The 24,629-nt window shown below is 44.3% G+C and overlaps 1 protein-coding gene across 4 annotated transcripts; it reads right to left on the minus strand.

The window, feature by feature from the left end:
* Positions 1-8,528: 8,528 nt before the first annotated feature.
* On the minus strand, positions 8,529-14,894 carry id4 (inhibitor of DNA binding 4). 4 transcript variants are annotated; one of them, XR_011037116.1, is made up of 4 exons: positions 14,307-14,894; positions 13,759-13,823; positions 9,341-9,632; positions 8,529-9,091 (listed from the first exon to the last, which is right to left on the minus strand). XR_011037116.1 is itself a non-coding variant. In XM_068324460.1 (3 exons), the coding sequence occupies exons 1-2, from the start codon at positions 14,679-14,681 to the stop codon at positions 13,776-13,778; spliced, it is 423 nt and encodes a 140-aa protein (XP_068180561.1). In that variant the 5' UTR covers positions 14,682-14,894; the 3' UTR covers positions 8,529-9,091; positions 13,759-13,775. The 4 variants fall into 4 exon arrangements, 3 of the variants coding, with proteins under 3 accessions (XP_068180561.1, XP_068180560.1, XP_068180559.1); XM_068324460.1 differs by lacking the exon at positions 9,341-9,632; XM_068324459.1 differs by lacking the exon at positions 8,529-9,091 and having other exon boundaries at positions 9,190-9,632.
* Between the last annotated feature and the right edge of the window lie 9,735 nt (positions 14,895-24,629).

Raw genomic sequence — 24,629 nt, forward strand, 5'->3', positions numbered from 1 at the left:
AAAGCTCTGGACTTCATTCCAGAGTTTTTAATTATGTCACCTACGGAAAAAGAGTATTATGATCATAGATGGGTTCCAAATGTAAGAAGAGAAAAAAGAGAAAAGTCTGACAAATTGCTGAGACAGAAACCATATTTACCCACCTGGTTTGTTTGATTTTGAATGTTTAATATATACGTTACCTTTGGACAAATGTCCTTTAGAGCAGAAGTTTCATCAGGACTTCAATTCTTTGTTATTTATTTTACCACAATACTAACTTTTAAAACATCCCCCCAAAAACCTTAGTTTGTAGAATGTGTGTGTGTGTGTGTGTGTGTGTGTGTGTGTGTGTGTGTGTGTGTGTGTGTGTGTGTGTGTGTGTGTGTGTGTGTGTGTGTGTGTGTGTGTGTGTGCCTTGTATTCATCCCTGAATTTGTTCATTAGCTGCTTACAAAATCACAACTAAAAAAGTTGGAGGTATGCTGTTTGCTCTTTCTCTAGTTGTGATTTTGTAAGCAGCTATATGAACAAGACTTCAGGCACCTGAATACAAGGACACACACACACACACACACACACACACACACGACACACACACACACACACACTGATGGAAACACACTCTGAACACAGCACTGACATTCTCCTCACACCGCTCAGTTAGTCTCCAGAGAGAAAGAGAGCTGCCAGGCACGAAAATGGAAGAAGAGAAGAGAGAGAGGAGCAAGAGGTGATGAGAGATGTGTGGAGGAGGAGTAGGAGGAGGAAGAAGAGGAGGAAGAAGATGGAAATGGAAAAGGAATGCGGCTGTTTCGTTCTGTTTTTCCTCCGTGTTCCTCAGCCTTGCTGCCCTCGGCCTGGTGCCTTCAGCCCTGCTCTGGTGGCTCCACTGTATTGACTGTGGTCTTGGCAAGCATGAGGACAAATCAATTAAGAGTGTCAACTGATACAGTGTTGGAACACCCCCCCACTCACACACACACACACACACACACACACACACACACACACACACACACACACACACACACACACAGTTGCACATGCATTCTCTTTGGCAAATAAAGGCAATTAAAAGCCAACTGTAGCACACAATGTGACAGTAATGGCCATAATGGATCGTCGTCAAGGTTCAGACGCCAGATAATGTTGTTGTTTATCTAGATGATTGTTGTTGTTTATTCATAAGCTTGGGAAATCCAACCCCCCCTCCCCTCTTGACAACCTTGTACCCTGAGCCTAAACACAAACAGACGTCTGTGATATTGAAAGGTGGCCATCTGTCCAATCAGGGAATCAAGTCAATAAGGGGAACCAGTTTGGGGGCGAGACCTGATCTGGGAGACATTAGCATGTGAATTAGTTGTTGACTGGGTGCCAACGCCAGCAGCCTCGCCGCTGCCAGAGAGATGACAGCAGTCCCCTAATCGATGGCTTGATATCTGTATGGAAGCATATGGAGGATCAGGCCGTATGAGACTGTCTCAGCTCGTGCAGCAGAAACATAAAGTAGTTGGTGTTTCAAGCAAGACAGAAATATAGGGGAAGAGAATATCGTTGGTTTTCATTAAAAACAACCTTTTTGTCCACTGTGGCAGCTCCTGGGTGGTTTGTATTTTGACAGTAATTCCCCTGCTTTAGAAAACAGCCGTTCCTCCTGGAGGTGTGTGGGGGTGAAACGTGACAGAGTGAGGTTTTCAAGTGAGACACAGGTGGGGAGATATGACAGAAAACATAAGGCAACATTTTGTGTGTGTGTGTGTGTGTGTGTGTGTGTGTGTGTGTGTGTGTGTGTGTGTGTGTGTGTGTGTGTGTGTGTGTGTGTGTGTGTGTGTGTGTGTGTGTCTATGTGGTGGGAGAGTGAGCTTGCTCTCATGATCAAACCTGTACACCATAGCAGAGGAGCTAATACTCCCTACGCTCCATTAATCACAGCTAAACGTACGTCACATGCAGACATGAAAGCACCACTGCCACCCACTGTAGTGGAGGTGTTACTACACTTTACTCTTTTATGTCGATGAAGTGGCTCAGCAGTAGATCGGACGTGTTATGACCACACATCGCCCAGACATCGGCGGATCGATACCCGCTCCCGCCAGACATCCTCAAAGTGTGAGCTGACTGTAGGAGGTACTACTTGCATGCTCTCAGGCCCCTTGTGTGTGTTGTGTTTCAGGGACCTGCTTACAGTTGTATCTGACACACAAGATATGTACAGTACAGTATATGCATGGAGTGTAAAAAGTAATTTCCCCTAGGGAATTAATAAAGTGGATCTTCTTCTTCACCCTGCGGTGTCCAGCCAGTGTCCCTTCTGTCCCCTTCAGGAGACAGTCTTTCATGCTTTCAGTGAGTGTGGGAGACTTTCAGTGCTCTTCACTCTTCTAACGAATGTTTTTAATTTGTTCAGTGAAAATGTTAATATCAGGAAATCCATCTACGGTGCTGGGTACAATAGATCGAATCAGAGAAAGTGGCAGCTTTTAAATTTGATCTCTGGAGAGGCAAAACTCACAATTTATGTGACCAGGAAGAGGAGGATTGAAAACAATACTGTTCAAGAAGCAGCTCCTGTTTTCTGCTGTAACATCAGATGTCGCTTAAAACTAGAATTTGGTTTCTATAAAATGACAAAAGACCTGAATAACTTTAGGAACATCTGGTGTCACAAAATGTCCTATGCACTTTAGTTGATGATCAACTCACTCTTGCAAATTTCCCGATGTAATGCACTGAGTTTTGAATTGTATTTATTTTTATTTATGGGTTTTTTTTAGTATTGTTGAAGCACTTTAGCACTTCCATATAATGTAAAATTGTAAAATGTTTTGAGTGTAATTATAGTGTTTTTGTAAATATCAAAAAAATCTTCTTCTACAAAGTTTTAAAAAGTAGAAAAGTATACCTCTGGGGAGTGTTTCACATATTTCTTACGTGAATCAAATACACTCTTAGCACAGTGATGAATTTGAAGTGGTCCCAGTCAAGTTTGAGTGACGTACTGGACTGCATATTTAGCTTTAGTTTAACCAGCTACTCAAGATCCCATTTAAACTTCACCATCTTTGCTAAAAAGGAGAGAAATGTATTCTTTGAATTTTTAAACCCTCTGCATTAATGGATTCACAAACATGACTGAAAACACATACATAAACTCACAGAATAATGCTGGAAGAGCATTAATGAACCCAACCGTGTACAGCACAAACCAAAATGGGCAGTCTGAAGTTGTGTGTTTGTTGCCATGGGAGGTTGTTTGCTGCCTGTTTACACTGAACATCTGGCAGGGTGTTTTAACAAGACTCCACTCTGGAGCACAATTGAAAAGGTCCAAGGAAACGTCATTCCGGTCTTAACAAATGGTTTCAGTTATGTGGTGAAATGGTCATTGTGTAAACATCACCCAACTGAGATTGTGTTCCCAGGCTTCCAACAGCGTGAAGATGTGGAGCTGAGTCAGCAAACCGCTTCAGGGCAGTGCTAGGATGCTGCCGTCACTGCGTTGCCTTTAGCATCACTAGATGTAGGAAACTTGTTATGTAACACAATAACAGGCTGTAAAATGCTTTGCAAAAACTAAAAAAATGCAAGATATTAGTTTTCGCTACCTGTCAACATTCTGAAACGGATTGAAATCAACAACTCACCGTCTGTACAGCAGGCCAAAGTTCACCGTTTCCCAGTGTAGAGTGAGTGACCTTGGGCAGTGTGACGGCTTGAATCTCAAAAAAGCCATATGTGGAGCAACTCGCATCTTTCGGTACTACCGTACTTTATCGCAACACCAAAATTAAAATACTGTGTTACATGTAAAGGTCTGACATTCAATTGTTTTTCTTGTTTTCTTTCTAAAGACAGTTGACACAAAAAATGATACTGAAATTCTTAAAAGTCTTAACTCTACATTGTTGTATCTTGAGTTAACCCACTGAAGTGAAGGTAGAATTTTTCAGAGAGTAGAGGTTTAGCTTCCAGTCAAGCAGACGTTTCTCTTCGGTTTAATTCCTATAGCTGAACTTCTTCGTTTCAGATTGTTTTGTTATTATTTGCGTTGACGCTGACTATTTTGTTTGATCACGTTAAACAATAAACTAAAGCTATGGAACAGACTCTAAAGGTCCCATATTGTCCTGACTATGATGTTTGCAGATGACATTGTGATCTGCAGTGAGAGCAGGGAACAGGTGGAGGAGAAGCTAGAGAGGTGGAGGTTTGTCCTGGAAAGGAGAGGAATGAAGGTTAGCCGCAGTAAGACAGAGTACATGTGTGTGAATGAGAGGGACCCAAGTGGAAGAGTGAGGCTACAGGGAGAAGAGATCAAGAAGGTGGAGGATTTGAAGTACTTAGGGTCAACAGTCCAGAGCAATGGAGAGTGTGGAAAAGAGGTGAAGAAGCGTGTCCAGGCAGGATGGAACGGGTGGAGGAAAGTGTCAGGTGTGATGTGTGATAGAAGAGTTTCAGCTAAAATGAAAGGAAAGGTGTACAAAACTGTGGTGAGACCAGCGATGTTGTTTGGTCTAGAGACAGTGTCACTGAGGAAAAGACAGGAGACAGAGCTGGAGGTAGCAGAGATGAAGATGCTGAGGTTCTCTCTGGGAGTGACCAGGAAGGATAGGATCAGGAATGAGTCCATCAGAGGGACAGCACATGTTAGAGGTTCTGGAGATAAAGTCAGAGAGGCCAGACTGAGATGGTTTGGACATGTCCAGAGGAGAGATAGTGAATATATTGGTAGAAGGATGCTGAGTGTTGAACCACCAGGCAGGAGGCCTAGAGGAAGACCAAAGAGGAGGTTTATGGATGTAGTGAAAGAGGACATGAAGGTAGTTGGTGCAAGAGAAGAGGATGAGAAGACAGGGTTAGATGGAGGACACTGATTCGCTGTGGCGACCCCTGAAGGGAAAAGCCGAAAAGAAACGAGGAAGAAGCTGCCAGATGTCCAACTACACTGCTTTTGAAATGTCTCGCCCCAAAGTGATCTTTGGTCGTCAATATCTTTGATTGAATATTGCTAAAATCACTTCCACCCTCAAACTACTCAGTGTTAATAGCGCGTGGTTTTGAGTTCCCTATCACCACCCCCTACCCCTCTGAGCTGCCTCTATCAACACCTCGATCCTGGCCATGAATTCCTAATATTCCAAATATTTATTAATGCAGGAAGCGTTTGTTTACCAGATTCTAGTTTGTCAGGTTCGGGAGGACTATTATGTAAATGAAGAGACCTGAAAAAGTGTTATTTTCATTGTAGGACCCCTTTAATGGAACAGGATGGAATGGAAGAAGCCATTACATATAACAGATCTGGAGAGAGGAGCCGATCCACTAAATATCTCAGCCTCCATTTACAACGCAAGGTACAAAAACTATTGAAGGTCTTTTTAGAAAACAGTCTGCTAACAACCAATGAAACCTCGGTACCTATGCAGATAGAGGGGAATGTTCTTTAACATAAACAGGACAAAAGCTCCTGAACCAGTTCAACAGAACAGCGTGATGGAGGACGGCTCAGGTGAGGTTTGTTTGTGGGGTGTTTGGTCTCAGTAGAGGTACATTGTACAATCTGCTGACTAACTAGTAATCCCTTCAGGGATTACAAAAGTATATTAAATCTTAAAAATCGTACTATTATTTCTGCTGGGACATCAGGACTAAGATGTCCTAGCTTGCAAGAATCCCCGAAAAACAAATATTTTCAGAGGCCTGTACTAGGGTTCTACTCATGCTGCAGATTGAACGGGCTTTAGCTGGATCTGACATGTTTTTTTATATGAGACATATAACTTCTCATCAGGGATCTTATCTGTCAGCTCTGGAACCATCACCAGCGCCCCCACAGAACAGCACACGGTACGCATTGCTCTGCATGACTTCACTAGGGATGTTTCATTTAATTATCTTTGATAGAATTATCGCAAATTTCAAAATAAATGAATAAATAAGTAAGTAAAATGAAACATCACACAAAGTGTTGTTTCTTTCATCCGTCTTCTCAGTGTCCCTGCTGTCTAGTGTCACTGATCGTGTGTAATGGACAGAATTCTGTAGATGGGCAATGCTCTCCGAATGAAATAGCAAAATTGATGATTATGTTTATCAATATACGAACATATATATATATATACTGTATATATACTTTATATAAACCTTGGTATTTACATATATATACTGTATATCTTCAGCTGGGTTTGCGATCCATAAGAAACTGAAACATTGCAGTGCAATGAAATAAATTCTTCCCAAGTTCAAATACAATCACAGTAATGTGGTTATTGAGGGAATCCATTTGTCATCTCAGACTTAAATGTGATTTCTGTTCTCTCTGATGCAGTTTGGCCTCAGGCAGTCACTGGAATAAAATCCCCCTCATCCTCTCTATCTGTCTGTCTGTCTGTCCGTCCGTCTGTCATTGTTGGAATTCAACGCTACAGCAGACGATGGGGGTTGCTATGCTCAGCTGACGATGACAAGCTGATAAAGAAAGACACACTGCTGGAGATATTGATAACCCCTTTCTGTGACTAATACAATGAAGAACTATTATCTATTGATAATTTGTCACAAGCTATTTTTTTTTATCCAGTTCTTCAACTGATTGGGAAACTCTGATACAGATCAAGACTGTGTGACAATAGGACTCTCGATTCTAACAAGATGCATACATTTGCTTTAACACTAACACATGAGATTGAATTAACCACAAGTGATTTTGTAACTTACACAATACGGCTTCACTATATAAATCTGTATTAATAATGTTTTACTACTTCATGACTATTCTTTACCAGCAGCCAATGAAAACTGTCCTTTATTAGAAACAGAACAATGGCGCTGTGCTGCAGCTGGACGGCTGACTAGATGGTGGACTTGGGTTCTTTTGTGCAGAGGTTGGATGAAGTTATTTTGGTTTATTTTGGCAGAGGCAGAACTTTTCCTGAATCTTGATCCACAGCCGCTTTAAAAACTGGGGCCACTGAGTTGTGACCTTTCTGTTGGTGATGTCATATCCTGTCCATCACTTCATTACCTCTGCCTGGGTTCTTCTTCACACTCATGTCCACTTTCCTGTTTGTCGGCTGATTTTTTTTTTGCTGTTATGTCAGATCAATGAGAGGACATCCCATTAAACTCGTGCCAGAAAGAACCCATTCAGATTTAGTGCAGATTCATATAAAAGACAGCTCCAACAATATTTTAGTCTTTCTTTTACATTGTGAGATCGGGCCTGCGAACCGTGCAAGCGGATGAAGGAATGAATGAATGAATGTGAGATCGGGTTTAATAGCATAAAAATGACAAAACCAAATATTTCTGGAGAGAGGGGGCCAAATACGAGCTAAACAGGCGTGTAAAATACATTCATTAAACTCCACTAAGCATTATCTTATTTTCTTTAAACTATATTGCAATAAAGAATCAAATATCTTTGGATCTCTCTTCATTTTATTTTGTCTTGCTTACTTTCACCTGGCTTTAAGAACGGAAGTTGAGTTAGACTGATTCTGAATTCTTCTAAAAAAGAGCTCCATCGGTCCGTCTTTCATGGTAAAGACATATAATGTGAGCCTCATTAATGGAGCTCACAGGTGAACAGGAACCTGTTTGAATCGAGGCAGTTGGAGCCCTTCCGCTCTGATGCGGCGGCGGTATTTAACTCGCCATATTGGCTGTCTGATGGAGGCACCTCAGGGTCGTGTTCTGTGACATGGATTTTGTCCCAGTGCCACCCCTACACACACACACACACACACACACACACACACACACACACACAGACTAACAGATCCTTTAAGGGGCTTGGCAGACCCCTGGTCCCCCCTCTCTAATCACTGTGTTCTCCGGGGGCCACAGCCATTCTCGCAGCTCTTTGCAAAAAGCTCGGCATTTGTCTGAGTTCTCATTTCTGTAATTCATCGGCCATCTCCCGGGAGCTGTGGTTGGCACCGGCGATGCCAAGTCCTCCCCCACCATCCGTCCTCTGTCTCGTTCACACTCGACATCCCTGCTGCATCTTTTTCTCTCCATCTTCCTCTCTTTCACCTTTGTGGTTGTTTGTTGTCGCCGTGAAAGAGGCCTGACCGAGGCTAAACTGGTGGGTGTGGACACATTCAGTCTCCTGTGATTGTGCTTGATGACCGCTCCAGGCTCAGATCACATAAACATATTGAGTTTGTTTGTCTGAGATCGTCCTTCTTCCTCAAGTGTCTCTGAGTGCAGCGCGTAGACGGAGGCTGCTAAATTAAAACAAATGATCCGTGGTGAGATGATTGTTTCTTCATATTTTCCTTTCATATATAAAAACTTTAAGTGTCAAATCATGAATTCACAAACAGCCCAGATGAAGAGATAATTACACATCAATTATCACTAGTAGTATGGATGTGGAAAATAAAATTCTGATTAATTAGGCCTCAGTTAAAATGTACATCTGTTACTTGTTTGGAAAGCAGAAGGGATAAAAGATAGATGGCAACCAATTTTTCAAAATGTTTTTTTTTTTAATTCAGAAAAAAATAATATAAAATATTTCACATGTGCTATGATGGCTCATGGAGGCTGGCACTTCCTCCTGGGGAGTAACTCCTGTTTCCTTGCCTGAGCGGTACAGGTGAATTGCTGCAGCTCACATTTTGTTTATGAGTAAACGGCTGTTGGTGGCAGGCATTTTAAGCTAATAGCTGCTTTAAATAGCTGCAATTAGTGAGAAGCATGAGATATTTAATCACTCTAGACCAATTAGTCTGTAATCAAGTAGTGTCCAAGAGCGAGCACGTTTTTGTCCTCCACTGTTCCTCTGCAAGCACCCGCCATATATTTCTCTGTGCGCCAGGAAGAGCAGTGATTAACACGCGGGGATATAGGCCCCCGTGGAACGCCGTAATGTGGAGTTAAATCAGGGAGAGAGGGAGGCGAGACACGGAAGCCAAACCTGTTATTGCAGTTTAACATATGCAGAAGGTTAATTCAAGGCAGAGACAATGGCGAGCATCCTCACTTTAATGCGTTTTTTGTCACAGCTACTTGTACAAATTTGTGGAATTAGGTGCCTTATGTTTCTTCTTCATTTGTTTCTGGTTTCTGATACAATCAGTGACGACGGCTTCACCTGGAGGAGGATCGTACAAAAGGGGAGAAAATCGGTAGATTTAATCACAAGCAGTGAGAGACAGATTTCATTCTGTAATCGTCTGCAGGATGAGCTTTATGTTTTTTAGACATATGAAAAACGCACCCATGCACGCACACACACACACACACACACACACACACACACACACACACACACACACACACACACACACACACACACACACACACACACCAAAGTTAGGAATTATTGCACACACACTCACACCTGTACAAACAATTGGCTCCCCCCGCAGCCCAGCCTGTCCCTTATTTTCATAGTAATGACACTGTGCTCATGATGACATTTCGCTTTCCTTCTCTCGGCCAGCGGAAACCCGGTTGACCAGAGTGCTTCAGACGGCCTTGTGAGGGAGGACGTGATGCTGTCACACAATCTGGAGCTGGGAGCACGTATACCGGAGAGGTAGGCTTTCTGCACAATTGTTTTCCAGATTGCGGTGGAATGACGAGGTGCAGAACGAGCTGATGAAGGCCCACACATCTTCCACGCTGCAGCGCTAATGCAAGAAAGTAACGCAGAATAGGGCAACACTGTTAGCTCACAGAAAATAAGTGGGAACTGTGGGCCAACATATGGCTGCAGCAAAGTTGAATAGGAACACAGATGAGTGGTGTGTCTGGGGATGGCAGCAGTTTGGGCACTGACTGATAGAACTAGCAGACCCCTGTGTTCACGGTCTATTTCACTGCGGCCGCGAGAGGAGAAGCATCGAATGGGTAACAAGATCGTTTCAAAGTGGACATGAACTGTGTGTATTAATACTAACTTGTTGAAATGATGTCCTAAAATAAATGAACTTCCTCCTTAATTTGACTACATAGAGTGTGTTCTGTTTCTCCTCTGTGGAGGTGGTTCAACCTGTACGTGTGACTAAAGATAATGGGATGAGTGAATTCACATCAGGACTACTTTGTTTTCAGTACACCCAAGGGGCCTGGTGTGAACTTGTTCTCTCTGAGAACCACCGTGGTTTTACTCATATAAGGAAGATCTCACTGTGAAACTCACCACCTGTGCTCTGACCTTCTTCTCTTAATTCTTTTTTCACCTTTTATCACTCATTTCACTTCACAAGGACAGCTCTTCTCAGGGGCTGTGGACTATAAACACACACAGGTGGCCTGCATGGCCTCAGGAGCTGGATGTCTGCAAAGTGTTTGTAGTGTCCACACGGCGGCTCGTCGTGGGGCCTGTCGGTGTCACACAGGTGTCACACACAGGTGTCACACACAGGTGGGTGTGGGGACAGTGGACGGAGGGTCGGTGTGTGTGTGTGTGTGTGTGTGTGTGTAGGAAATGAAGAAAGGATCCTTGCCGTAACTGGAACACACAGCGGTGAGATGAGGTGTGGCAGTTATTTTTCATTTCTGTGCTGATAACAAATCAAAAGATGGATGCGATCCATCCATTCATCCATTTTCTTTACCCGCGTTAGTCCGCTGTCGGGGGTCGCGGTGCTGGAGCCCATCCCAGCCGACCGGGGCAGTGAGGCAAGGGGACACTCCGGGCACAATGCCAGAGCACCGCGGGATAGTGGCACTTATAATTTTATTATTTTCAACAGGTTACCTTTGTAAATCAAGGAAATAATGAAATAACGGAATGTAGGGAAAGAACCAAGCCAGATTTTTGTTTCGAAGATTCTTTTAAGGTTGAATAAATATTTTAATATGAAGCAGACTCTTTTCAAACAGTTTTGCAAATTCCAGGCTTTCAAAAAAAAAAATCCAAATTTTTTTCACATTCTACAACTCTTGGACTAGAACATTACAAAACCATCTAAATTAAATATGTGTATTTCTATCTATCTATCTATCTATCTATCTATCTATCTATCTATCTATCTATCTATCTATCTATCTATCTATCTATCTATCTATCTATCTATCTATCTATCTATCTGTCTTTCTGTCTTTTTTTTTTTACATGGTGTCATTCTAGGAAAGCCTGTTGACTGTTTCTACTGACATCAGGGCTCACCTGCTGACAGAACGCTCTTAAACACGACACCTAAAGTAAATACAATGTGTATTGTTTGACTAAAGGGTAAGCTTTTTCTGTTCCAGTGAAATGCTTTTATTTTGTTTGGGGACATTTGTTCTCATTAAAGGTTAAATCTGAGGGTCTACGTTTCCTTCGCCATCGTGTGCAGACAGTATCTTCTTTAAAAGCTGCCTCCTGGTTTGGAGTTGAACGTGAACGTCTCGTCTTGACTGCTGCTCGTCTTTCCAGGATCCTGCTGAAGCCGCCACTATGTTTGCCATAGAATTAGTAAAAGATGTACTTTACAAATAGCTTCATCCTTGAATCCTGTGAAACAGGTTTAAGGACTTAGATGACATCTGCAGCATTTCAATAACTTTATCCAGCCTTTATTTCCCACGAGACCCAGACGGTGTGTTAGGTTTAGTTGAGTCCGCACCTTCATTATTTCATGTTGCAGCTTTGGCACCAAAAGGGAGAAACCATAAAGACGCCCCATGGGAGACAAAACTTGAGACGACACAGTTCTTCCTGGAAACTTTAATTGTTTTGACAACTCCTCACAAGCCAGTGAAGGTCAAGTCCAACAGTGCAGCTGACAGTAATGTACAAGTCCCCCCTCATACTGGCAGGAGGGTGGTGAGGTAAATTCGGTGTTCAATGTCACGTAAAATAAAGGTCTTTCTTTTTTTTTTTCTCTTTACATTAACAATGTCTGCTGGCGCTCCAACAGGGAAATCATTTCATATTTACTTAAAGACATTTCCTGTCTGAATAGAATTGCTGTCAGTCCAAAAAGGAGTCTGTTAATGTTCACACATTTCATCAATTCATAACCAAAGTTTAATGATTTTCACGCCGTCAATCGTTAACTTCTCAAGGAGAAGCTCTGACTGCACAAATAGAACAGAGATATTGTAATGCAGTGATTTTTTTTTAATATATATATAAAGGTGTTAGATTATTAACACTGACGTAAGTGCTGAAATTCTCTGATTTAATATTCAACTAGAGTGCATGTAACAGAATCAAATCAGGCCTTTTTCAAAAAGAGCAAAGAGCGGACCTTGGCTGGAAGGTCAGTGTCGTCATAGTTAATGAGTACAAAACAATTAAAGAGAAAGCTGAGCAAGACAAATAATAAGAACGTGTGCTGAACTCCACCACGTATCTACAAAGGGAGGGCTGCTTCAGTCCACATTCAATATCTCTGCAACGATTCTGACATGCCGCATTTTAACGATCCAAAAACAACGCAAAGAGTTAACTGATATGATCGTGTGAGGACATTATTGGCTGAACATAAATCATATTAATTTACTAAAAGACGTAAAATTGGAAACACAATATTTACATAATGACAAAAAGAAGTTTTAATAAAAATATCTTATAATTACAATAGTCTATTTTGAGCTTATAAGTTTTCCTTTCACATATTTTTATAGAACAGTTGCGTCTCTATATGTACAATCTCAATTGTCTCGAATCAGAATTGTTCTTTACAATATCAAACATTGTAAGGATCCAGGGAGAACGTCCCTGTTCAACACAAATCATCTATTTTAAACAATAGATGTCAAAAACATGTACAACAATAATCGCAGTTTAGTAAAGCTTTAAACTGGAGTCGTGTTTAGTTTTTCTTGAAGCACAATTCACAAACAGCCTTCAGAGCTGCTGACAGACAGGTTTTCAACAAGTCAGTGAGTGGATTCCACATTCTCACTCTTTTAGAAAGATTTCAAGTGACATGAAGTAATGCAAGCGCAACTTAAAGGAGGAATGACAGGGAGGCGTCTAAATGTTGGTTCCTCCTTCGACGGAACCAAGAAAAGCTGACATGAACAGTGATTTTATTTGGGTTGAACTCCTCCCAGCGGTTTTAAAATTCCCTTGTGATTGTGCCTCCGGTTGGGTGTGAGTCCCTGGCGAAGCTTTGCTGGCTTTGGAGCGGCTCTGAGCAGCCTGCACACCTGTGGAGGGGATGAATAGCAGTGGAGGGGGTGAGCTAGGGCGCCCCAGACTGACTGGCGCCACCGACAAAACAGAAGCCATGCTTGATCAACAACCCAAAACAAACCAGGTCAGACAACAACCACACAGCTCCTCAGGCTGTTGAGCAAGGCTGTGGAGGGGCAGCCAAGGCTCTGAGACAGACATGCTGTCAGCCCCCCCTCCGGTGTGGTTAGATTCACAGATAAAAATGAACTCTGGAGCCAGAACAGAAGCTGAATTGGACAGACGGGGAGTGAATGAGGAGGAGGGAGAGAGGAAGGAAGGAGCGTGGAGGAGAGCGAGCTGAGGTTTTCACCCTCTTCTCTCCTACATTGCTAAACCAGTGACAGTTATTGCGCAAAGCACAGCTGCCTCTGAGGTCAGTGCCAATTTAATGTTCCTCAATTATTCTTTCCTGACATGGACTGGCCCCCCCTGAGCACTCCACAGACTGTCAGTGAACACCACACACAGCCTACAATAATCAAGTTAATGGGGATGCCTCGGTCCCCGCTGCTTTTTTTTTCTTTCTGGCCACAGGTTCAGATGGGAAGAGAGAAAGCAGCAGCAAAACTAGTAATTATGAAAATAAAATAAAATAAATCATATAAAATACTGACTATTGTACATTTAAATCCACTCACCAGTGTTTGTTTGTACCTCAGCGGCATAAAATAGAGTCCTCCGGCTTCTTGACTATTGACGTCCTCTGTAAAGAAGAAGAAGAAGAACAAGAACATATTTATCTCCCATGGACAGGACTAAATAAAGGTGAGGCCCACCCCCCCGCAGCATGGAGGATACACACAAGAGCAGCAGAAAATGAGCCGGATACACCTCCCATGATAAATTCTCTTATAGCCCACTGAATAACAAATTACCTTATTGTGCGCAGTGGAGTGGGCTGAGGCGGGGGCACTTCACCCACCCCGGGATAAGGAGGGCCCCTGACACAGTCTTTATCATGTAAATCAGAAACCCGCAATCAAGTGCGCAATCCGCCCCACACCAAATGCGGGGTTTTGCGCGTGTTTTTTCGTGGCTGAGGTGTTCAGCATTTCGACCCCCCCCCCCATTTCTAGCAGTAAAAGGACAATGACACATAACGGGGCATGACGCGCTTTGTCTGCCTGGCGGACGGCATTCTGGCACGGGGGGGGGTCCGGTCAGCCGGGCTCCCCTGAAGCCTTACCTGGTGGTGGTCGACGTTGAGCACCGTCAGCGGTGTCCGGCTGGGGTTGGAGGCTGGGGGGGGGCAGGTCCCGGTGTGTCGGGGCTGCTGTTTGTGGAGAGAAGGGTGCGTCTCCAGGGCCAGCTGCAGGTCCAGGATGTAGTCGATGACATGCTGGAGGATCTCCACCTTGCTGACCCTCTGGTCCTGCGGGATGGTGGGCACCAGGCGCCTCAGCCGGCTGTAGCAGTGGTTCATGTCGTACTGCAGGCACAGCAGCCCCTCCTCGTCCGTCCTGCACCGGGAGGTGTTCAGGCTCTGCTTGGACAGACAGTGCAGGGACAGCTGGCTGCTGGAGGAGGAGTCCTGGGGGCTGACTGGAGGAACAGCCTTCATCTTGGATAACCGACGGCTCGGGGGGGGAAGCAACGGGAAAAGACAGCAAATAATAGTAATAATAATTATTACACGAATGGTAGCAGGACGGGGGGGCGATCAGAACACGGCGGAGCCGCTCGGATTCAGCCGCAGAGGAGCGACAGACTGAGATCGACCGGGGGGGGGGCAGCTCTGGTCTGTCAACACATTCCGGGAGCAGCTCGTCTCTTCAGGTCGGTGTGAGCGGAGTGGGGAGTTCTCCGGCTTTTATACCGGGAGGGGAGGCGCCAAACCGGCTGACGGATCAGGGAGAGACGCTGGTCAATCACCGACCCCCCCGCTGCCCACCGACCCCCCCGCTGCCCACCGACCCCCCCGCTGCCCACCGACCCCCCCGCTGCCCACCGACCCCCGAGAAAAAGGCGTGTCTCGTTCTGCGTGCGCTGCGGCGGGCTGCTGTGTGTGTGTGTGTGTGTGTGTGTGTGTGTGTGTGTGTGTGTGTGTGTGTGTGTGTGTGTGTGTGTGTGTGTGTGTGTGAAAGAGAGGCTGTTAAAGCAGTCGATGGTGTATCACCACCGCCACACAAAGAAATGAGTCTGAAGTGTTCGTCCAGTCGCTCAGGAGCGATATTATCTGTGTGTGTGTGTGTGTGTGTGTGTGTGTGTGTGTGTGTGTGTGTGTGTGTGTGTGTGTGTGTGTGTGTGTGTGTGTGTGTGTGCAGCAGACAGGAGGCTGATGGCGTCGGATCGCGTCTCCACTACTGTACTCATTGGTGCGTAATTACGCACAGCTTTAGTTGTCTCGCTTACCACCGTGACAGGATTCCGAGCCGAACCACCTGGTTTAGTTCACCGGAAAATCCAACTTGAACGGAACCTGACAGCAGTCAAAACGTTCCAGCTTCCCGGTAAATAGAACCCTAAACGGGGAAGGGTTCTGTCATCGCACTGCTGATTCTTGATTCTGCTTTGACGACTTTTTGTCAGATTTATGATTTCATCAGAGATTTTTATTTTTTATGGCTGAATAAATTGTTACCGTTCCCACAACCTGAGTCCAGCGTCAGGGGAGCCGGGTCAGGCCCATTTGGCTGCGCGTCCTCGCCGTCCCTTACTCCCAGCTGTGTGCTGTTGTGGCTCCTGTGTCCCTCCTCTCTCGGAGACGCGTCCCCGGTCTGCCCCTTCCCTCACAGCCACACACGGAGTTGCCCCACCGCCCAGACTGACCGGCGCCACACTCATCCACTCTTCCTTACTTTCCTTCTTTCTTGCTCACTACTCTCAGCTTTACATCACCCTGCACCAGGAGGCACAGGGGCCCCCGAGGCCTGCATCTAGCAGGGATGACACCCACCTCAGTGCCTCTTTGGAGGTTTAATGTCCCAAACTTTATGGGAGCCACCACAGTCTCCTCGGTCATGAATATTGGAAGTCTTAAATGGCTCTAAATGGGTGTTTTCCTCTTCTCTCTTTCTGTTTTCTGTTGCCATGGGAAGTGAGTGTTCTGCTCAGAAATGCCTTCAACAATGCTCGATCCAGGGATGACTTCAAAGGGGTTCAGCAGTATTCTCCGCTTGCAGCATGGTGCATGAACTCTCGCCCATGGCAATCCGATGATGGAGTGGGTCTGTGAGAAAAACACTGTCCAGTTTAGCTGCGGCAGTGACTCACTAAGGCTTCGTTCTGACCATGTATGTCCATAATAAAACTGAAAGCTGGAGTTTCTACAGAGTCTAAATTTCAGGCTTTTGGCTCCCTCCCTGAAGGCTAATGGGCTGAAAAATCTCGCTGCCAAGAATAGTTTTTCCATATAAAATAATTCATTTGCAGATTGTCAATTTGTTTCAATGCAGCCAACGTCAAACCGAAGTGCTGAGAGCTGACTCTGAATTCAGGGAAGAAAGCATGTACATTCACCTGCTGTCAATCGTGTTAGCCAGTTTAAGTGTAAAACTACATGAAAACTCTGGAAATACAGGGATGCTGCTCCGCCCACTGCCCCCCCCCTCCATCCTCCACCTGTACGACACCTGTACAGCTGAACAGTGACCAACAGGACTGAATACAACTAATCTGTTTTTAACAATCCTGAACACTGTCATTTTGGGCATCCCTTAGTGTCTCACCTACATGTAATGAAAGAGTGCCAAGAGGGGTGGGGGTCACGTGGGGGGGGGGGGGGGGGCGTCTCACACACACACACACACACACACACACACACACACACACACACACACACACACACACAGGAGACACCAGTTAGCGTCTCATGTTCGGGCTAGCTGCTGCTGCTTGATGTTTGTGTCTACAGTCACAGTCTTTACTGTTTTTCTGCTAGCTGGGCTAAAATAAATGTGCGTCAGTGACCTCACCAGCTCCATGAGCCTTGGTGACTCCTTATTTGTCATAAATGGTTGATTTAAAAAAAAAAAAAGCCAAGCTGTGGCAGCTTTTGTGTCGGGTGTGGGTCAGATGGACTGTCTTCTACTCCAGAGGTGGACCCACACGAGGGTTTCCACTTAATACACTCCCATTCTCCCTGTTTATGAACGTTTCTATGGCCGATTAACATTCTGTTCCTGTCTGTCTGTAGTGCTGTACCCAGTCAATGATATATAGATCCACCTCAAGTTTAACACCAGCAGTAATTCAAATGTAGTCAGCACAAAGGAGGAAACATGAGCGTTATCTCTCGGCCTGTCGTCTTTGTGTTTGTTTTCTCATGCTTCCTCTGCACTACTTCTCTAATTGTGGCCCTTCTGGCTTTACTTCCCTAAAGGTTTGTAACGGTACTGACGGGGGACCAGAGCTCAGCAGCCAGAGACTCATTACCAGATAAGCCTCACAGGTGAACGTGTTTGTTGTGGCTGCATTATGTGGAGACCAAACCACAGACTAACCCGTCGCTGCAACCTGGAAAACTCCATCTGAGCATCGAGAAGGGGAAGCAGAGGGTATGAGGAGAGGATTGCATTAATAGGTATTTCATCTAAGTCCTTGCTGTTGGGTCTACTGTGGAGCAACTGTGTCCACAGTGAATAACTGTCATGAGTGTGCAACAGGTTGCCCTGGACTGCGGTAGAAGTTGCAGCCAGTGGTGACATAGTCTCAGGTGACAGGCGTGATCTTCTATTAAAACACTCCTGTGAACAGATGACATGTTAATCAGTTGTACATTAGATTAAACCAACCAGATTAAACCAACCAGATTAAACCAACCAGATTAAACCAACCAGTGTAAACATGTGGAACCATGTAAACCTTCTGTCTAAGTTCATTGACGGACAGTCGGACCTGTCGTAGTAAGAAGAGCACAAGTGTTGCTACTAACATTAGAACCCTTTGACTAGAGGGGCGTGTGTTCAGGGGAGGGGGACTCATCTGTGTGCTGATTCGTGGCTAAAATATCTGTTACACTAATAAATGAGACCTATGTGGATGTAATGTGGACGGTCCAGCATGGGGTCCTTCTGTGTCTGGTTCTGAGACTGATGCGTAACTTTTGCATGGACAGTATTCAGAGACGACTGACTGGTGGGTTCGGAGCCCAGATCTGTCTGCGTCGGCTCTCTCGGCTGCGGTGGTGACGGGTGGTGCCACACTTTTTTCCCATACTCTCCAGGTGACACAGTTTGCACAACATGCCTGATTCCCTGATGGCCTCACAGCTAAACACAACATCTCTGTGTGTGTCATTTACACAGGTGCATTCACTGTTTACACTGTGCAGCCTGAGTCACCACACACACAATCACACACATTTATTCATCATGAGAGATACCTGGTTGAAGGTAAATTGAATAAAAAGGAAAGAGTGATCGGCTGCTGTAGCCACATTCACAGAATAGATGTGTTTTAGGTAAAAATAGGAATAAAACGGAGAGAATGTCCACTTAGACTATCCCCTCCACAGACAGACGCCGCATGCGTCGCTCCACCTGTGGGGTTTGTGTTTAGTACCTATGATCTATTCTTATATTAAGTGTGCTAAAAGTGGGAGAGTGTTCTGGGCCACACTCATTTAGGTCAGAAGCAACTCAGTTGAATCTAAAAGCTTAATTCTTTACTTTCTTGTAATTGCCGCTGGGAGTTTGTCACATTCCCTCCGCTGCTGCTTTCACGTTTCCCTCCATGGTCACATCAAACCGCTCCGGCGTTCTGGATGCTGCCATAGTTTAGTTGTGTCCTGTTTTGTCCCCAAACTGAGGAGAGAGGTAACAGCAAGGAGGTGCAGACAGATATTTGTACAAATGTGTGTGGTGTTCTCTCATGATGGTTCGTGCGAGTGACAACAGGTGCACCTTTGTTGCATCATGTGGTGCAGCTGCTGCCCCGCTTGTTGCCTCCACTGCCAGCATCAGAGCATTAACCGACCGTCCTCCAGGTTAAGCTTACTACAACCTCTATTTTTATTCATCATCAATTTTTAAGTAGTATATAATCACCTGAGCCTTACCTGGAAAGTTTGATGCCATCATTTTGAGCCAAAAAGGGAGACACCTGTGCATGAACATGTTTCTTTTCTACAGCAGGTTAAGGTGAGACAATATCATCCCATCAAGATAACTGGATACCATCCCATCAAGATAACTGGATACTATTGGTTTGAATTTGAGCCTCTTCTCAGTCAAAAAAATAAAGCAACCCAATTTTTGTGCAGGTTTATACGTAAACTTTGACTACAATTTTACAAATTAAACAGTGCTAACGTAATAAGGTTTTCCAGAACAAAACCCTCATATATTTATTTGTTGGTTTTCAATTTGTCCATCTCATTATTTGTGAATATGGTTAAGAGAAGTCTTGTGAGCTTATTCCACTTCCCTGTGCTACATTTTTATTTGAATAGTTTTCTATGAACAATGAATACTGTCAGTCTTGTCAGTCCCCTTGTTGAGTCTGAGATTGTTTCGGTCTATCTGTGCTGATGAGCTTCATATCTGATTGTGGTGCACCTGGAAAACCTGTGTTGGAAAAGCATTTGTGTTACTATGACAACCAGCAAACTTGAGCTGCGGTCACCAGTCTTAGCCGCACATCAACGGGGTTTTTAATGGTTTGATAATGCTTGAAAATGTGATGTCCTATCAAACGTCGGCATTCTTAAAATGTGTTACAGACATAATGCACACACCACAGACAGGACGCCAATCAATATCGTTTTTGGTGTGATCTGTTGTTCAGATGCCGATGTGCACCAATCAGATCCATTCCTTGACAACTATCCTTCCAGTCAGACTCAGAGAGCACAGGAGCGCAGTTGAGCTGAGGAGGCGGATGACTTTTCCTCGAGATTGATTGTTATCTTGGTGCTGAGCAGGTACAGTAGATGTCTAACCAAAGGAGAGACAGTGATAATATTTTTAAGAGATAGCGAGGCACTAATATTATCTCAGCAGAGAAAAATGAGCTCTAAAAGAGAGTTACATTTAGCTGGTGGCTAATTCTGGTGGAGAAATCTATAAAAAGTAATAATGATGAAAATATAGAAGAAAATGCGGTGAATGGTGCATCGTTGTGTTTCATTATTATTCTGTTCACCTGGACCTGAACTGGAATGTTTAATCTACTGGTCTCCTTGTCATGTGTCACCAGAAAAGAGTCCAAAATGTCAGGCAAAAGCAAAATGGTTGAAAGGGTACGAGCTAACAAAAGATAAAGTCTTGGTAAGGTGACATTAAGTGAAGAATCTTTTACATAAATTTACTCTAATCAATCTTTACATCGATCTGACACTGACGTGAGTTTGGTCGACTTTTTCTACAGCCTGAAGTGATTCCTGCTGATTGGTTTAAATGAAAACATGAACCAGTCATGTGATTGAGTTGGACACAGGAGCAGATTCATGTAAGTAGAGGTTAGTGTCTGGTATATAGCCAGCTCTTCTCATCGAAGGCACCTTCATCAGGTCGCTCTGTCCAGGAGGTCTTCACAGGCTTCAGCTGGAGCCTCCATTCCATCATCCTCACCAGGGATGTTTAATCCACAGCAGCGGGAATGAGAGGAAGAATGAGCTTAATCCTCAAAGAAAGTGTCCAGAGAGAGGTCTAACAGTGACACCAGTGTCACAGAGTTAATGAGAGACTCGACCCTGTGACCCTCGGGGTCATTAAGAGGCCCATGATGCAGTATGGTGACAGCTGACGGCCCGTATGTCACTGCTTATCACGACAGATCTGAAAAGACTTCAGCTGATGGACAGCTTGACTGACGTGTTGATTGATGGCTTTGGACAGTCGACCAGTCAACATGGTGGTCTGTAGCCGTACGATGACGTGATGTTGTCACGAGTAATATTTATGCGAGCAGACGACGTCGTTACAAAGCACAAGTATTACTTTGAAACACTAGATTTTCATCTGTTTGGGTCTATTTCTTTGTTTGTTTTCTGCTTTGGAATGTGGAAATTCAAAAGTAGACCCTCAGTCCCTTTTTCATTAAGAAAAGTTCCCATTCTCAGCCTCATGCTTTACGCGCGCTTTTCTTGCCTTTATAAAAACCCTCCCTTTCAACTGTGTTCTCCCTGGACCCTCCCACCACAGCCCAGCACCTCCAAGCCCCTCTAAACTTTTTGGAGGGACTTTAAGGAAGAATGTCATTCAACGCATTCAAACCAGTGCCCCCAAATCTCTGCTGCAAACATGTTCCCACTGATTCTCTCAAAGAATTAATTGCTCCAAATAATCTCACCATCTGGTTACAGAGGTCCGTCCGTACCTTACGAGGCTGCTTGTATCGTGGAGGTTGGGGCCCATTCAGAAGCCCCCCCTCCCTCCCAAAAAAAAAAATGCTGCTGTGGTGCAGAGAGAAAGACAGGGAGAGGTGGTGAGGCTTGCCAGGAATCTGAAAAGAGGAGGGAAGGACAAAGACCGCCATCTGCTCCTTGTCTTTCTTGTTGGGGACCCCGGACGCCAGCAGAGACCCTGAGTCTCTATGATCCGACTGCAGGCCACTGACTGGAATGTTATTGAGAGAGGATGGAGAGAAAGAGGAAGGCAGTCGGTGAAAAAAGAGAAGTCTTTTGAGCACAAGGACCCCACTTCTCTCCCATCGTGCCACTGTTTTTTCCTCTTCTCGTGTATCTTCCTCTTTTGCATCCCATTAAACTGTCAGCCAAACGTTACCCACACGTTTGAAACGCTACCCATATTAAAGTGAAGATCTTGTGTGTCTTCAAAGGTGAGGTTCGGTGAAGCTCGACTGAAAACAAGACAGAATCAGTTAATATATGAATGAACGGTACCGAAAACATCACTGCTTCAACAAGAGGTCATGTGATTACGACTTTTGTTTGTTTGTTTGTTTGTCTGTGTCTTTGCGAGCGGCATCAGTCAAACGGCTTTAATGGATTTAAATAACATGCTGTGGAAACTGTTACGGGACACACTAGTCCTACAGAGCTCCTGTATTCCATGCAAAATCAAAAGACACAGATAGTCCTCAACATACGAACACAATTGGTTCTGTGAGGATGTTCGTAAGTCAAATTATTCGTAGATTTCAATCTAGAATCGCCATTTGAGGTCATTTAAATGTCGTTACTACTCTAAATACTGAAGTACTATTCTCTAAGATTGACCAGAGACAATTACAGCACATAAAACAACACATAATAAATAAAATCCTGTAGTACTGTAATGTAACTTTAACGTCTTCAGAACTGATGAATACATTTTCTCCTGGGGGGTGTAGAGGCTCAGCCCAGCTCTAATCCACTGAGGTGTTCCACCGCACTGACGTGAATGACGCGCTGATGTCACTTCCTGGTCGTCAAAAGTCAGACACATTGAGTTATGTCTGATTACTCTGTTTTATTTTATTAAGTTTCTCAGGTTCCTACATCATTTAGTTCCTACAGGAGGTCAACCCCGTCAGTTATTAATGAAATATCAACTGATAGGCAGTTGTGAGTTTTCTTACAGGTCTATAGTCTGTATTGCTGCTCTAACCTTCAACCAGACCAGATTTGTCTTCAGTCTCCACGTTGGTGAATGTCTCCATGAACATTGTGGGTTTGTTTCCTGCTCAGAAGTTCACGGGGATGTGGAGAAAAGAAGGAGGAAACGCTGCGGATGACACCAACAAGAAAGAGGAAATCGGATAAGGGCGCTGTTGTTCATATTTACGAATGTTTGTAAGTCGAATGTTCGTATCTTGAGGACTAGCTGTATTTGCCTCCATGGTCACCACAATGAAAACATCCAGTCATGAGAATCAGCTGCAGCAAGTTCATAATTTTCCCGAGCAAACTTTAAACTTCAGCGACATCCTTTAATGCACTGACTACAGTAGAAAGGCAGGACACCTAGCCTGGTGGAGAACGGCCTCAAATGACTGAAACTAGTGGAATGAACAGATTTCCTTCTATAGAGTACATACAGTACATGGTTGGAATGTGTAATCAAATGTTCCTCGATCTCTTGTGGATTGCTCGTCAGCTTTTCTAGTATCACATGACTGACGCTCGTGATAGTAAACCCTGACATGGATGTTGCAGCCATGAAACAGGTATTTCAGACCAATCTCAACAATTACCTTCATGAATGAATGAAACAATAGTCAGGACACTGGTCACCACCACAGCTGTAATCTGGTTTGGAAATAAAATTGAGTCTTTTATTCAAGGGTCAAAAAACTGATTTCAGGCACATCAACACAAACTTGATGTAACTTCTGTCTCTCTATTTATGTTTCACAACAGCCACGTTTTCCATGTAAAGCACTTTGTGGCTCCCTGCTTCAGTTTGTGACGCAGCCATTGGAGCATTGGTACATGTTTCCCATCGTAGTTTAAGGTGGGTGAAATCTAACATGAACGTATCTGTTGGTGTCATTAATGTCTTTAAGCATTATGGTTTTAGTTTTCATCTACGGTGCTGTTGTTGGTAGCATCAGTGACATTTTCATACCCTTTTTACCCTCTTTATATCGACCTCTCGTGTCTTAAAAACAAAAGGCCGTCCTCCATCAGTAACCCATCATCTTTTCATTCTCTCGTTCCAGTAATCCATCTAGTTGATCTTTGAATAATTGTTTTTCCCTGTGTGACCTTGCAGGCCGACGTGACGCCGTCACGTCTCTAAAATCTGTTCTTATCATTCCTGACACGTCTCCTGGAAGAAAATACATTCCTAGTGCATATCTCTGCTCAGTGTGTGTGTGTGTGTGTGTGTGTGTGTGTGTGTCTGTGTGTGTGTGTGTGTGTGTGTGTGTGTGTGTGTGTGTGTGTGTGTGTGTGTGTGTGTGTGTGTGTGTATTCTTTGTGCTGCAGGGTGTTAATGCCCTCTCCACCTCCACTCCCCTGGGAAAGTGTAACAGGTGTGTCTTCCAGTGCAGTAGCAGCAGCATTGAGGGGCTGAAGGCAGGCCAACCCCACCCCCCTACCCCCCCGGGGGTGCTGTGGCCCAGCATGCATCCCACCCACCAGCCCTTGACCACCAGTCTCTGCCTGCAGTGCATCTCGTTCACACAGGCCAGGAATGTGGTTGCTAATTACCAAATTACGATGACAATCAACAAGGCAGATCACACACACACACACACACACACACACACACACACACACACACACACACACACACACACACACACACACACACACACACACACACACACACACACACACACACACACACACACACACCCCATCAGCGCTGTGCCCCCTACCAGTCACATGACTTTCTGCTGCAAAACTCTTATTTCCATGGTAGCTGTGGAGCTAAAATTTGCTTAACAAAGAAATTCAGAATTTTCATCAGTAATTAATTTCTTTTCTTTTCTTTTTTTTGCAAAAATGCTGAGAATTCCCAGCTTAATTTTTTCACACATAATTTACTACCTCAGAGTATTTGTAATTTAAACCTTAGTAGCCTTGGACTTGGACGATGCGTGGGTCAAATTCACAATTAAAATAAAGCTGGTCCACATTTGAGTTTCCAGTTTATGCTGCTAAATAAATATGTGGTAT

This window comes from Antennarius striatus, chromosome 9, assembly GCF_040054535.1.
Source record: "Antennarius striatus isolate MH-2024 chromosome 9, ASM4005453v1, whole genome shotgun sequence".
Taxonomy (NCBI): Eukaryota; Metazoa; Chordata; class Actinopteri; order Lophiiformes; family Antennariidae; genus Antennarius; species Antennarius striatus.